The following is a 14952-nucleotide window of genomic DNA, read 5'->3' as shown; positions in this document are numbered from 1 at the left end:
CCAGAGGGAGGGAGAGCAGAGAGAAGGGGCCATCATAGGGGCCCACGGGCGCTCCGAAGGCGGGGAGGGTAGAGAGGTGACAGGCTGGAGAGATACTTAGGAGGAAGCTTGACAAGACTCGATGAATGATGATACAAGAAGCAAAACCACCTCAGAGATGAAACGATATGAAAAGCATGCATTCCGAAAATACAACCGACAGCCCTGCTCCTCCCTCCCTTCATGGTCCCATCGTCCTTCGCCATCACCGTGTCCGCTGAGTACGAGTAACGAATAATGAGTAACGGTGAGAGAGCCAGAGGTGAACATGGTCAGACTTCTCTAATTCAGACACCACTAACTTGGAATCTGCAACAATTCACACTGACTGTCTGTGCCTCCTATTGAGTAAGAATTTCAACCTACTTTCTTCCTCTGTGTCTTTTCAAGCCTTTAGGCACCAGTAACAGGAATCCAATCTAAAAGCAGTGGCTTCTTCCAATCAAGCACTGGAGGTGCAGTAGGCAGCCGCTTACATGGTGGTATCTGAGGGGCACCCAATACATGTCCCCCACCCAGGAGCCATAAGGCCTGGGATCCAATCATTAGCGATTCACTCCTTTGGGAGAGGCTTGGGTCCCTCCAACTTCTCTTTTATAAGGCAATGATTCCTGAGATGGGTAGGACATTTAGTCATTCTAAACCCAGTGGGATTGTGGTTGAGCACAATGCCTTTGGCTTTGACAGAAGGGATCAAGGTAGTCTAAGAGGGTTATGGAGGTATCTGTGGAAGACCACGGTACAGAAGGGAAGATTGAGAGATGCAGAAGATAATGTTAGGATCTTGCCAAGGAATGGCCCTGCAAGCATTCAAGAAACTAAGATTCTTAAAGAATGCCTTCCACTTCCAATGCCAGCAAATCACACTTTTACATTCTTGTACCTTAAGGAGCTTCTGTGTTTTATGCTTATGAGATGCTATTTGCTAGTGAAGGCCTATGGTGACTCCCAATCTTTTCCTGGACCTCACACTGCTTATGACCAATTAAAATCTCCAGTGTTATTTAATTTGTATATATGACTAAAAGTGCACTCCCTGAAACTATTTTCTAAGTGCAACTTTTCATTCACTCAGACTGACCTTGTCTGTTGCCATTCCACGTTATGGAGATTTAACTGTATTTGCAGAATGGTAATCAGTCAAGTCACAAGCGACAGAAGATCGAGACTCAGACTCTGACCTTGAAGTATCTCATCTATGGCTCAAGAAGGTAAATAAGAGCTGCTTGTGAATACTTGATTATAAAGGTTAGAGCAGTGAACTAAAAAAATAAAAACAAAACAAAACAAAACTTTAAAAATTACTTACTTCACTTGTTTGGAGAATCGTGAACTTTGGCAGTTTAGGCTTTGAACTGGCTGCACTGGGTTTTCCATCCAAGAGTGATCCAAATGACAGATTCCCAAAGCTGTTCTCAAATTCAATGGAAGGTTTCAGTGTCGGAGGGACATCCAGTGCCTGGTCCTGGCCATCCATGGGTCTGACATACGCAGTTGGCTTTTGCTGCCCCATGTTTGTTTTGCAGTAAAGCCCTGGTGGAAAGTTCTGAACCGAAAGGCCACTGCTGGGAGCTAACAAAGAGGAGGCAACTAGGGGAGACCCAGGAGCTTGTACTGTAAATTCAGATTCTTCTGGTGAGATGGACTGGAAGATTTCCTTGAACGTATCCCCTGCACTGGACTTGAGACTACTGTCTTCTTTTGCAGAAGCGTCTGACTCTTCAACGGCTCCAACCTGGGGCTGTTCAGCTGGGTAGACAAAGAAGTCTTCCAGTCGGGCTGGGGGCTGGTCCTGTGTAGACGGCGGCAGCTTGTTTGGCTGACCACTGGCCTGGCTGGCTGGGACAACACTAGCGTTATGACTATCACGTGGCCAGTCAGCTTTTGATTTCCTGTTGCTGTGTATGAGAGTGGAATTCAGTATCACGACGGAAGGTGGAGGCATTGGTGCCGAGGGGTGAGTGCTATCCTGGTGAGGTGGGAGCATTCGGTTCTTTTGTTCTGGGAAAAAGCTCGGTTCGTTTTTGTTGATGGGAGTCTGGGGCACGGAATTCTTTGGGATCCCCACTAGATGATTCTGATTAGAATGGTTAGTTAGCAAATCCTTCATTTCATCATAGTTTCCCAGCGTGTTCTGGACTCGGTTGGCAAGTGCATCCCCTTTGTTTGTCTAAAATAACAAAAAGATGGGGGTGGGAGGAGAGAGAATGAATAGGTTTGTGTTTCCTAATGTTAATGTTTCAAACAGATGTCCTAAGTAGACTAGCATATAGGGTTCTTTAAAATTCTCATGCTGCCATATAATTTCATACTTTTCATGTGCTATGTAGGAAAAAAAAAAATCAATAACACTATTGAAAGAGCCTCTTGGAATGAGCTGTGTGATTAACGTCTGTATACTCCCTGGCCTGCCCTTAAACATGCTCATTGGGAGAAAGTTTTAAATTACGTCACTTATGAATTTTATTAGCAAAGTAACTTATTTTAGGTCAGATGAGCTGAACAGTTACACTCCATATTGTGATGAACAACTTCAGCTTAGTGATCACTGGAATTGTAATGGAACGTTCGACTTATATTTGTTTTTGACACGTCAGCCCTTTGCGCCACATTATACCATGAAAAAGGCTTAGCCCATTGGATCAGGAAGTCAGTGAAATTGTGCAATCATGAATATATTGGTTTAGAAAAGCTCAACATCTAATTGAGCTAACATGACTAAAGCGAATCTAATTCCTTTTAATCAAAGGACTGTATAAATTACTGGTGTCTGCCCACATATTCTGGGGGCAACTGTGTCTACGTATTGATGATTCATACTTGTTTACTTTGAAATGGTGCAATTGTTCATCAACACTGACTCAAGCTCTCCTGTGTCTTTTCAATGATTTAGAAAAATTTATTCAAGAATTTTAAACTGTTGCTTACATAAATCAAAACAAAGCCAGATTTCCAAAGTGATGTTGGCAACTAAATCATTCTATGGACAATCAACAGACCAGCTATATCATCCCCTGTAGGAAATACTAATCTTGTTAAAAATGGCTGTGGTTGTTCTTCAAATAATTAAGTTGCTGCACGGGTTTCTGTAATACAGAAAGCACGGCTTTCATAACTAGAAAATGGTGGGTAGCTATATGCTCGGAAAGGACTTTGATGAAAGCTCAGCTGTTCATCTTCAAAACTGACTTTTTATTATTCCCTGTACCTGCCAAAGGGGTTCTCAAAACAAGCTGTTGGATTCGAAAGGGCAAAGGACTTTTTTTGTGCTTAGGCTGCACTATTCTGGCCCAAGATGTTGCGATAAGACAAGGCTACTAGCCTCCACGGAGCCATGCAGCACTGGGACCACTGGATGGGGAAGACGCCCACCCTATGTAGCCTCTAGGTCCCCGGGGGCCATAGGCCTTCTCTCCATGCACAGGAAGGGGTGACAACTTCCCCACTGATATAGCCTCCACTTCAAGATAGATGTTTAACTTCTCAGATCTCTCACATGCCCTTAACCCAGCCCAAGCTCCTGACATCCACAGGGAGTGTGCCTATCCAAGTCTGGGATCTCAGTCTCAACCTAGGCTGTCTGGCTGTGTGCTGTTCTCTGTATGTGAAGATGGAAGTGTGCAGATGAATGGAGGAAGTGCTGGAAATGGATGAAATCACCCAGAGAAAGAAAATACAGAATGAGAAGATCAGGCTCAGGGGGCAACCCTGGGGAACATCAACCTATAAGCGACCAAGAAAAGAAGAGGAGCCGGCAAAGGATACCAAGAAGGAGCAAGCAGAGAGGGAATCAAACTGGTGACCTTGGTCTCGTTGTTAACATGATCTCCATGTACTGTATGCAGTATCCAACTCATAGCATGTGTGAAATCATATAAGACATTTCCAAAGAAATGAGGGCAGTGAGGGAAATAGGATTCTAGAGATTACGGAAAAGTATGGTCAATATATGCTACAAGGGTCCTGTTGGAGGTAGGGAATTTTAGAAATCCAATGTCTGTTTCAGCTTTCTTATCCACAAGAACATCTGATATTGCATCACATGCAACCTTGGTGCTAAAGCAGTGATTAAACAATTAACATTCCATATAATCCTCAGCTGAATAATCGCTCCATTTTCAGAAGTATATTTGAAAGGCCTATTTAATAGATAGAGATGGGTAGAAATCACTTTTATTCCCTGAAAATCCCTAGGTTTGTCCATTTTAATGGCACAAATTACTCTTCAGCCAAGGCCAGAATAAACTCTGGATAGAGTGGTCTCCTTTGACAGTGGTGTATGACCAACCATTTGGGTAGCAGCCAAACCCAGTCTCCCTCCTGTTCAGTCCCTTAATTCAAAACAAAGAGATTTCATCATGCTGAGGGCCCAGTAAGAATTTAACGCAAGCTTTAGGGGCACTGGGTGGCTCAGTCGGTTAAGTGTCTGCCTTCAGCTCAGGTCATGTTCCCAGGGTCCTGGGATGGAGTCCCACATCACAACAGGCTCCCTGCTCAGCAGGGAGCCTGCTTCTCCCTCTCCCTCTGCCTGCCACTCTGCCTAGTTTGTGATCCCCCCTCTCTCTGTCAAATAAATAAATAAAATAGTAAACAAAGAATTTAATGCAAGCTTTAAATACTTACAGAGTTGTTCTGGCCCCTCAAACAGGTCTCTTTACCTCTTGGGTCAGATGATGGCCTAATGAACACTAATACCTGGCTATCTTCAAGGATCGGATCCAGCAAGAGGGAAGATGACACCATTTCATTTCCCATGCTAAATGCCTTTGTTTTATACCGTCTCATTTCCTCATTTCATGAATTTGGATGTTGCTTCCTTCCCTCACACAAAGAGAATTCTATAAGAACTTTTCCCTTTTTGTCTTAGCTACCAGGAAGCTCAAAGTTCAACTGACTGAACTTTCCTTGAGAGCTTACTGGACTTCCACTGAAAGTTCATTGAGCTTCCACTGAAACTGAGCCCTACAGCATCAGAACCTTGCCTTGAGATGTCAAAGAGACCAGGATAATATCTCAAAGTCCTGACAAATAATTCACTCTCTCCAGGTCAACTGTAATCAAGACTCAAGAACCTTATGACTCATTTGCTTGCAAGCAAGCTAGTCACATTCCTGGTCCTGTTCAGCAGTAAATAAAAGGGACGTGCTCATCTTTTCTTCAGTGGAGGGAACCTTGGTTAGGTTTGAATGTCTCTTCATTTATTTCTACTGTTATAATGATCTGGGTTTCCAATGCATGCTAAGATTTTTTTCCCCATCTCTAGGTTTTAAAATATGTTTGAAATTAGGAAAACTTCTAAACTGGCCAATGTCTAAAACTGTGCCTACATAAATAAAATTAGAGGAAAATTAAAAGTTCTCTGAATACATCTAGAAAATCAACCTCCTACCATATAGGGTATACTACAGTAATTTCTTTTCCTGCATAAAGCTATGAGCTTTTAAAGGTCAGAGACCACCTTTTGTTCACCTTTATATCCTCAGGACTGAGCACCGTTAGGTGCATATCAGATACTCAAAAAATTGTTGCTGACATGCATAGAATCCAAATATCATTCATACCCTACCTATATCAAAATAAAGGCTTTGCAATAGCTTGGACTAAAAGGTACATAAGTAGAAAAGCAAAAGTCAGGCTGACTTGGTTACCACGATTGAACATTAAATTGAACTTTGAGCTTCCTGGTAGCTAAGGCAAAAAGGAAAAACTCATAGTTTACTGACTTCTCTTTGTCTGATGGAAGGAAGCATATCTTAATTTACTAAGTAAGACAAATGGTTGCCAGATACTAAAATGTAAAAAGGAATTCTTCTCATTTGTTCAGTTATAAGAACCTTTGAACATGGGGCACCTGGGTGGCTCAGTCGGTTAAGCATCCGACTCTTGGTTTTGGCTCAGGTCATGATCTCATGGGTCGTGAGCTTGAGCCCCATGTGGGGCTCCTCGTTCAGTGTGGAGTCTCCTTGAGATTGTCTCCCTCTCCCTCTGCCCCTCCCTCTGCCCATCCCCCTGCTCTCTCTCTCTCTCTCTCAAATAAATAAATCTTTTTAAAAAAGAACCTTTTAACAATAAAACAATTTTTCAGCACCAATGTTACAGAAGATGCAAAGATGTTCTTCATGTGGCTTTTTCTTATGATGACTAAAAAAAGAGCATTACATTAAAGTCTAATGCAGTGAAGGCGTATCTATACGTGGAGTTTGGGGGCTAAGCTAATAGCTCCAGGTGTGGGGTTTTCCTGTGCACAAAAGACACAGGGCCAGAGCTGGGATAACTTGGAGGAATGAAGGGGTGTCAACTCCCTTCGACTAGCTTCCTCACAGAGCAATGGTCTCAGAGGGACTTGTGAGCGGAACTGCACAGCTGACAGTTCAAGGTTGAGTTCACTGGCGACACTTTCTGAGTTGCTGACTGAAGGAAGATCCATATGCTTTGCATAACAGACGTGCTGTGGCTACAAGTAGGAATTACCATGGTCATGCTTAAGACACATACTGGTAAATTCAAAACAGTCACAAGGCAGGGTTAGGCACGGAGGACACACAGACACATAGCCTCAAAAAGTCCACCATTTAACAATCTCCAAATAAATTAGCAGCATAGTCCGGATCGCCTGAGTCGCCTCTCTGCCTTTCTACCACCGGACCTGGATAACTGTCAACCAGTTTTTAAATTTCTCAAGATGTAGATATGAGAGCCACTGGATAGAAAACCCAATGGGGCCTGAAATGCATTTCTGCACGCCTACACAATGCACTCTCATGCACCACAGCAACTTCTGATTCACAGCGAATGTTCTTTTGCACCCTCCAGAGTCTTAGTAATCCTATTAAGGAGCAAGGTATTCTTGGCAGTCTTTTTTTTTTTTTTTTCTTGGCAGTCTTGATTGGACATTATAAACATGGCAAAAATGAAACTTAGCCATTTCAATCAATTATGGGCTTCTTTCAATTGGCCAATTCTTTACTTCCCATTCTAGATAATTGGTTGATTCTTAAAGGTAACCTCTGCAGCTCCTACTTTCTAAATAATCACAATTTCTCCATCATCAAGGAAATGCATTTTCCAAGTATTTTCAGCCATAAATTATATGTCTGGTTTGTGGCTCATGACTAACAGCACGCCTTCATTTAAGCTTTTTGCCTCTCATTACTCTAAGAAACGCAAAGTTGCCTCAGTTTGCTTCCAGTGCTATCTACAAATCAGGAGTAGGAGTTCATTGCAAGACTAATGTGCTAGGAGGCAATTGTACCATCATATTTCTTTTTAATAAAAAGTAGCAAAATAATTTAAGTTTCGAGGCTCATTTTTTCCCTTTATTTCATTGTGACTAATGTATGTGATTTAGTAATTCCTTCTTTTCCTAATTGTAATGTTTTTACAGTTAATCTCTCTAAGCTGTAAGTTGCTATTTCTTTCTTTAATTATAATAACGATAATATCTCAAACTTGTACAGCACTTTCCAGATTTCAAAGCAAGGTCTCCCGGCTTGTTTGACTTGATCCTTACAACAACCATGTGAGTCAGCAGAGCAGCTCTGATCTCAGTCTGGCTTCTACCTCCCCAACCCAAGTGACCTTGGGTAAGCCACTTAATCCCTCTGTGCCTCGTTTTCCTCATTCTCGTACAGTGCAAAGAGCTATAAAATGTCAGTTGCTGTTGTTGCCCTATTATTATTATCAGGGATTACTTCAAATCAGGTATTATTATTCACTTCTGAAAGGAGGAAACTATAGGTCAGAGAAATGAAGTTTCTTCACCAAAGTCACACAGGAGGTAGGTCAGCTTATCAAAGGTCTTCTGACCTCCTGCGGGAGGAGAGACAGCTTCCTGTTACAGGTACTGAACCAGAGAACTGGGTTCTAGATTCACCACTGGCACAGATATGAAGCTGCAGAGAAGCCACTTCACCTCTCTGAGCCTCAAATTCTTCGTGGGCAACATGAGGAAAACGAGTACTCCAGTTGTCGTAAGGACTAAACAGGCACATAGAAAGCCCTGGCATGCATGTGCCTGGCATTCAGCAGGCACTTGCTACACACCAGTTCCTCAACCCGCCCAGTCTTTCCACACTAGCCTAGACATGTCAAACAGCTTCACATTTTTCAAGTGCTTTTGAAGACATCCTTCTCAACACCATAGCACAAAGTCAGATTTGAAAGTTATAAGCAACAGAAGCAGCCTCACAGAGAAGTTCCCCATCACCAACCAAATGTAGGGGTGGTCAACATTCTTTCCATTCTGGGAATGGTAGGGGTGAGGCAACGAATGGGAAGAAACCAGCCAGGATGATGAGAGATCACCATTTCTTCTAACTGCCAAGAAAGGGCAGTGGGTCTTAGGGACCGATGCTCATTGGCTACTTCACAAACTACCAACACTACTGGATAACTGATCAGGCCACATTTTAGGCTTTAGGGTGGCAAGAAGTTTCCTGAAAGTCCTGATCCACCACCAGGAGTTTTGATCTTTAATTTGATAAGCATTCCCACCACAACCCTAAGGAAGGGTTGGGGTATGTCCTTGTCTCTACCAGTGGACCATGGGCCAGCTCTAAAATTCCCACTGCCACTGGTGTGTCCAGATACTCCAAGGGTGTCCACACCAGTCCAGGTCTAGGGAGCTGACGAAAGTGAACATCAGTTCTAGTATCATAATATGGGGGAGGGGGAAGGAAAGGCAAACTCTCCAGTGATCTCCCAGGGGATCCTGACCACGGACACAGCATAAGATGGCAGCTGGTCACCAAAGCAATGGTGAAAGAAAGAGAACCACTAGGTCATCAACTGTTAGCTTTATTCCTCTCCTATACAGTCTTGACTGAAGAACAACAGCTCTTCCCCATCAAGAAACATAAAGGCAACTGGCAACTAATCACACAATAAGCCTGGCCCTGAGCTAGACGAAAGTTCCCACCTCGCATCTCTACCTGATACACCCTTGTCATAGCAAGACAGATGACTTCTGAAACTTTCTGGCAATGTTGATCACAGGTTTTTTTAATTGCCTGCTCAAAAACACACTGCTGATATCTAAAAATAAATATGCATCTATATTGCAGGCCTTGTTAACAAGAGATGGCATTTACCTTAAAGGTACAAGACCATTAATTCAACATGACCTAAAGTTATAAAGAGGGGATAAACCAAGGGTTCTACACCTCATCATGGTAATAGCATTGAGCATGGAGTAGAGTTTGAACTTTAAGAATGACTCTTTGAGTTAAGCTCCATTTACTTACGGAGTCCAGGCAGTTCACTTCCCACAATGAGCACCACCATCAACAAATAAAACAACTCTCCCTAAGGCCACTGATTCCCCCCCCCCCTTAACTACCAAATCCAACAGCCACTTTCCAGTCCTGACCTTTCCTGCCCTCTCGAACACAAATAACTATCAATGCCCTCCTCCATGAAACCCTGTATCCCCTTGATTTCTATTAAATGTTTCTCTCCTAGTTCTCTTCCTACCTCTGTGATCATTCACTCCTTTGTTGGTTCCTTTCCTGGCGCCTACTTTGCCACCTGCTTAAATGTTGCTGCTCCCCAAGATTCTCTCTTTGTCCTTCTTACTCAGTAATCTGACGGCTTCCACTGCCACCTCCCTGCTCACACCTAACTCTCTCTCTTAAGCGCTCTCATTAGCTCCAGATTCCTACACCCAATGCCTACCGGATAGGTCTCTCTTCATATCCCACTGGCATCTCAAACCAAATGTGCTCAAAACAGAATTTTTTTTTTCTTTGCAAGCACCAACCCTGTTTCCTCCTGAACAACCTGTTAACGAGACTGCCATCTTCTCAAGTCAAAAATACGGGACTCATTCACTCCTGTCCCACCTTTTCCACAGCCAGTCAGACACCCAGTCTCATCATGTCAACTTCCTTGCGCTGCCTTAAATCCTCCCTGCCATGAACTCCCCTTAGCTAACTACAAAAGCTTCTTTATCTGCCTTCTCCTTTGCCTCACCTCCAACCAACTCACCACATTGCCAGCATCATCTTCAAAATTCTGTCTGTCCTGGCCACGCCCTTACTTGAAAGCTTGCAGAGACTTCTCTTCGTGTACGGAATTGTGTCCAAACTCCTTGGCACGAGGTACCCAGTCTCCCCTAACCTCTCCCCTGCCTACCTCTGTGACAGCTGCCCTGCACTCGTGCCTTCCGTCACTCGTGATGAGGTCTTACTCCTCTTTGTGCATTCGTCAGTGACTAGCACGTAGTGGGCCTTCAACAAATGTTCGCCAAACTCATCATATCACGTGCTCAAAGGCAGTATGTAAATTAAGTCAATTGAGATAGGAGAAATCCTTTTTTAAGGACTATACTATTATTGACAAATTGGAAAGTAGTAGTTGAGGTGACCTAACTCTCTCGGTCAGACTTACCGAACTCGGAAGGCACACGAGTCTCAGTCAAGAGCTGCTCACTTATCATGAACAAGGCAGCAAGACTCTGGGCTCAGTGGTCACCGAGCCAAACAGCTTCCTCTCTACCCCAAAGTGGTATTTGTGCCGATGCTGTCCTTTCCTTTTCCAAGTCATTGTCCCCTAATTGGTGCCCTTCTAAAAGCACGACTCTCAGAAATTTCCCTCTATTGTTGTTTTAACTCTTACATCATTTTGTTTCATTATGGAAAATTACACTGCTAGTAAATTTCAGTAAACACCAACCAGCTGCCAGCAATTCCCCAAGATTCTTCCCCCGAGCCCCACCCCGAATAGAAAGTTCAGAGGCAGTCACTGTGAAATCAGTACTTGCAGACAGAGCAGTAGGAGTGTTACTGGAGCTACAAACTAGCTAGACCACCACCAGGCAATCAACCTGGCTACACTACCTACCCCCCCCCCGCCCCCAGCTGAGGCAATCTCCTCATCCAGGATGATTAACCACCAGGAAAAAATGATTGGCTTCTCCCTTTCTCCTAGAACAAGGATTTTCAAAGATCACTCAAACCACTCCACACTGCTAACAACCTAACATGGGAAAGGAAAGCGGTGGCCTCGCTTGCAGGGGATGGCACTGATCGGGAGAGAAAGAGACACAGCCATTGACCTTCTGATGAAGTCTTCAGGGGCTGCCTTGCCAACAGCCAAGGGGGGGAAACGCGTCAAGGGCCATTGCTTGCTCCAGGAAGTGCTGGGCCAGAGAGAACTCCTTAGAGATAGGAAGTCTCACTAGTCCCGTTGAAATCTGACCGTCCTCCCCAAAGAAGACAGGATTGGTCTCTGAAGACTTCTTCAGAAAGCTGCAATTGCCCCACATACAGTGTATGTATAGATTTCATTTGTCAAATATATTCTCCTGGAAATGATTTGGGTGCTTTAAAAATAGATTAAATGTTGATTAATGTGTTCAAAAACGTAACAAGCAACCATTTTCCAGAAAGATAAATTACATACATATTCAGCTACCTTGTAGGGCTCCCCAAAAAGATCAAAGCCTGAAGAAAAGAGATCGTCTTCTTGCTGGACTTCTTGATTCCTCCGCTCCCATTCCCTTTTTTTAAGTGCACTACGGTCTTGTTCATAGTGACTGATGGGAAAAGAAAAAAAAAGGAGAAAGAGATTAATTAGTCATGTCATTCAGATCTCCCTTGTTATCACTAAGAAGAAAAACAATACAAGCCAAGGCTACCCAAACGGATACACCGAAGAGGGAGCAGAGAAACCTTTTCTTGACTCCCAAGGGGTTTAAGATCCTGACCAGTTCTTTGGAATACAGAAGAACATGGAAAGGTGCTTATTAGAAACCATACTCATGCCCACTTAAATGTTCCAGGATCCTCTTCCCTTGTCCGTGCTTGAGTACCACAGGCAATTACGGGCTCCCCAAGAGTCAGTCCACTGTGCAGAAAAGTACTGAATTCAAGTTGCTTTGTGTTGCCAACTGCTTAGGGCTCAGAATTCACAGATGTCACACAAAGTCCTAAAGGAAAGGAATTAACCAAGATGTCGCAGACCAACTGTAAGTCTGTCCTGAGCCCACAGCCAGAGTTAGCCTGTTGTAACAAAATCACAGGAGAGTTTACCGACATTTTTGGAAGTCTACAAAACACCGAACCGCTCATTCGCTCACACTCCTTTTTTGTGGTGGTGGTGGTGTCTTTGCTCTTCTCATAGTCTGTGTCATGGGAGACTGACAGCCTCTTTAGGAAACTCTTCACAAAGAAAGGTGTCTGGCTTGAATGGCAAACAGCTAACAATGAAAAGTGTCAAAAGCCTCGAATGAGCTTAAGGCACACATGTTTTAGAAACGCTGTGTAGCTCTGTGACTCATCGCGTTTCAGGCTCTCCCATTGGCGGATCAGTACAGAAGCCTCCAGGCAATATCTAACGTATACTCCGGACCCTGGGATTTTATAGAATGAAATGCTTCCTGACGAAGAATCAGGCAAGAATGTGCGTATTACCTTATAATCTGTAAGTCTCAAAAGTGGTGGATTTTATTTTGTCCATTGGGTTTTCTTTTCCCCTGCTTTTGATCGAAATCTTACCTGAAGTGAGCACATATATGCAAGGCAAATTTAAATTATATAAACGTATGTAAAATGCCTAGCAGGTACATGTTAATACTGCCATGTTACGACTTAATTAGATAATTGGCATGCAAATGAACATAATAGCTAAAGGAATTACAAGAGATACACTGATAAAAGAGTATATAGTCAACAGGTTTTGAATACATCCCAGAACTCAATGCCTATCCTTGGTCGCCTAGTTTGCTCATGAGTACCGTAACTTTTAATTTACAAAATAAGAGCCCAGAGCATGAAATATCCATGGCAGCTTAACTAGATATTGATATACATGGAGTGTGAGATGCCACTACACTTAATCATTCCCCTTTCTCCACAGGAATCCTTGAACTGACAGATTCAAAGTGACTTTGATAGCCTTATCTTCGGAATCAACACCACTTCATTTCTCCGATTTAAAAAAAGTGGCGACATTTAAAGGATGTTCAGACGTGCATTATGCTTTCACGATACAAACAATGCCAGACACGGAGGAGCTCGCTGGGCCAGGCACGAGGGCGCTCAGCGAATGTTATCACCATCTGGGGAAAACAAAGAAGCTCCAGAGCACTACACAAAGCCCAGACCCCACATCTGGGCCCCGTCTGGTCCAAAAAGATGCCAAGTCCAGATCCTGGAAGGCAGCCTATCCTTCGGAGCCTCAGACACCATCCGCAGGGGTGACACTTGCTCGCATCATCTCGCCGGTTGCAGGCTGAGATCAGAACCCCACACGGTTGCCGTGGGTCACAACCTCTTTATGTTGGAGGCCGACGCGCGACCAAGCAGACACAGTCACATCTTCAGACCGTGCACACGGAGCACAAGATCAGGCTTGAGCACCATGCACTGGCCGTGCGTGGCCGTGTGTCACCCAAGCCCATCTTCGGTGTGTCCACGTGCAAGAAAGAGAAGGGCGCCAGGGGTGGAGACGGACCAACAGTTTAAAGCAATATTTAGTGGGGGTGCCAGGAAGGTTTGTTGCAAAGGAAGACACTTCATTTCTTTGCCTGCCACAGCAGATGAGTCTCCACACAAAAACAAGAGCCCAGCTCTCGTGCTTCTGAGGAATGCGAGCAAGATGTCAGTTCTCTAGCTATCTGTTCATTCGGTGCACCTGACAGCCCGGAACGACAGACCCATAGATCACATTTAATTCTCCCATGAAGAGAACCAAAGTACTTTGGTCTCTTGGCTTTGCAAACTACCTTCCTTCTCCTCCGAGGGAAAGATATAATTAAAACCCTGAAGGAAGAGAAGGAGGAGGAGAAGAAAAGGAAATGCATTTCAACTTGCATGACACCGCGCGGCCAGCAGCCAGGGCACTTTGGGCACTTTCGACCTGGGCTTAATTTGTGAGGAGGCTCTTGTCTCCATTTTGCATCAGTTCATTAGCTACCAAATTCCAGATGAAAATGTGAATAGCAGACTGAGTGTGCACATGGGTGTTATCTGTTGCAAACAAACTGCCTGCTGCATTTTTTAACACGTGTAACAAAGAATAGTTAATTCTCATATCTCTGGCGAGAATGAATTGAATCTCCACAGAGTACCACTGCTCTTGGAAGGCAACCAAATCACTCCAAATTCTTCCTCTTTCGCTCAGCATGGCGTTGTATTGAAAGCTTCACAGGGCAAGGTATAATGGGGAATGAACTACATGGTGATGAGGCTTTCACAGTGTAGAACGTCACCGATTTCTGACTGAAACCAAAATTATAATTATGAGGACCTCTTTATCTACTCAAAGTTATGATTCAGGCAGGTTGCATTTGAACCTGTGAGCCCTGCGGGGGCCACAGGAAAGCATATGGCTGTCCCCCGATGATGGGATGGACCTTGTACACTCCTGGGCTTGTTTTCCAGAGAAAGGAAGGGCTCCACAGCCCATGCAGAAAGGCTCAGGCCAGAAATGTGAATTAATCACCATATGATTGGGCTAAACAATTCAAATTTATTCACACTGATGGAGACTGGGGGAATTGGTCCTATCAGTGTGAAAACCCACTTCCCTGTTGGAAGATGGAGCCAAAAAGCTCAACTGGAGGCCTCTCTCCCTCATAGCAAGTTAGGACGTTTTTCCAGCTTTTTTTTCTCCCAGATAGAATACAATTTGTCACATTACGGTGCCATCAGAACCACCAACCGACCCACTCACAACTCACTTTACTCTTAATTAACCAAAGGCCTCTGATTTCTCTCTCTCTCTCTCTCTCTCTCTCTCTCTGCAGCCTATCTCTTGGAATCCCCACTTCCCCGGCCACTGTGCTAGCTGACAGGAAAGGGACAGAAAGAACGAGTTGCATGTATCTACTCTGTTACTCACTCCGATGCAAGGTGTGATGGTGAGAAGCTTCCCTCTAGAATGGGGCTTTTCTGTTAGCTCTGATTTCTTCGC

At 44.0% G+C, this 14952-nt stretch overlaps 1 protein-coding gene across 1 annotated transcript in view; it reads right to left on the bottom strand.

The window, feature by feature from the left end:
• Positions 1-14952, bottom strand: part of AFF2 (AF4/FMR2 family member 2) — a 322097-nt gene that overhangs the window by 288016 nt on the left and 19129 nt on the right. The window contains exons 2-4 of the mRNA XM_035001853.1: positions 12073-12219; positions 11452-11572; positions 1349-2209 (exon numbers count right to left, since the gene is read on the bottom strand). Coding sequence (XP_034857744.1) covers positions 1349-2209; positions 11452-11572; positions 12073-12219 — 1129 coding nt within the window. The remainder of the gene's footprint in view (positions 1-1348; positions 2210-11451; positions 11573-12072; positions 12220-14952) is intronic.

Source organism: Mirounga leonina, unplaced genomic scaffold, assembly GCF_011800145.1.
Source record: "Mirounga leonina isolate KUSES-001 unplaced genomic scaffold, KU_Mleo_1.0 Mir_101608, whole genome shotgun sequence".
NCBI classification, from domain to species: domain Eukaryota; kingdom Metazoa; phylum Chordata; class Mammalia; order Carnivora; family Phocidae; genus Mirounga; species Mirounga leonina.
The sequence above is the reverse complement of the archived record's forward strand: the minus strand, read 5'-3'. Positions and strand labels throughout refer to the sequence as shown.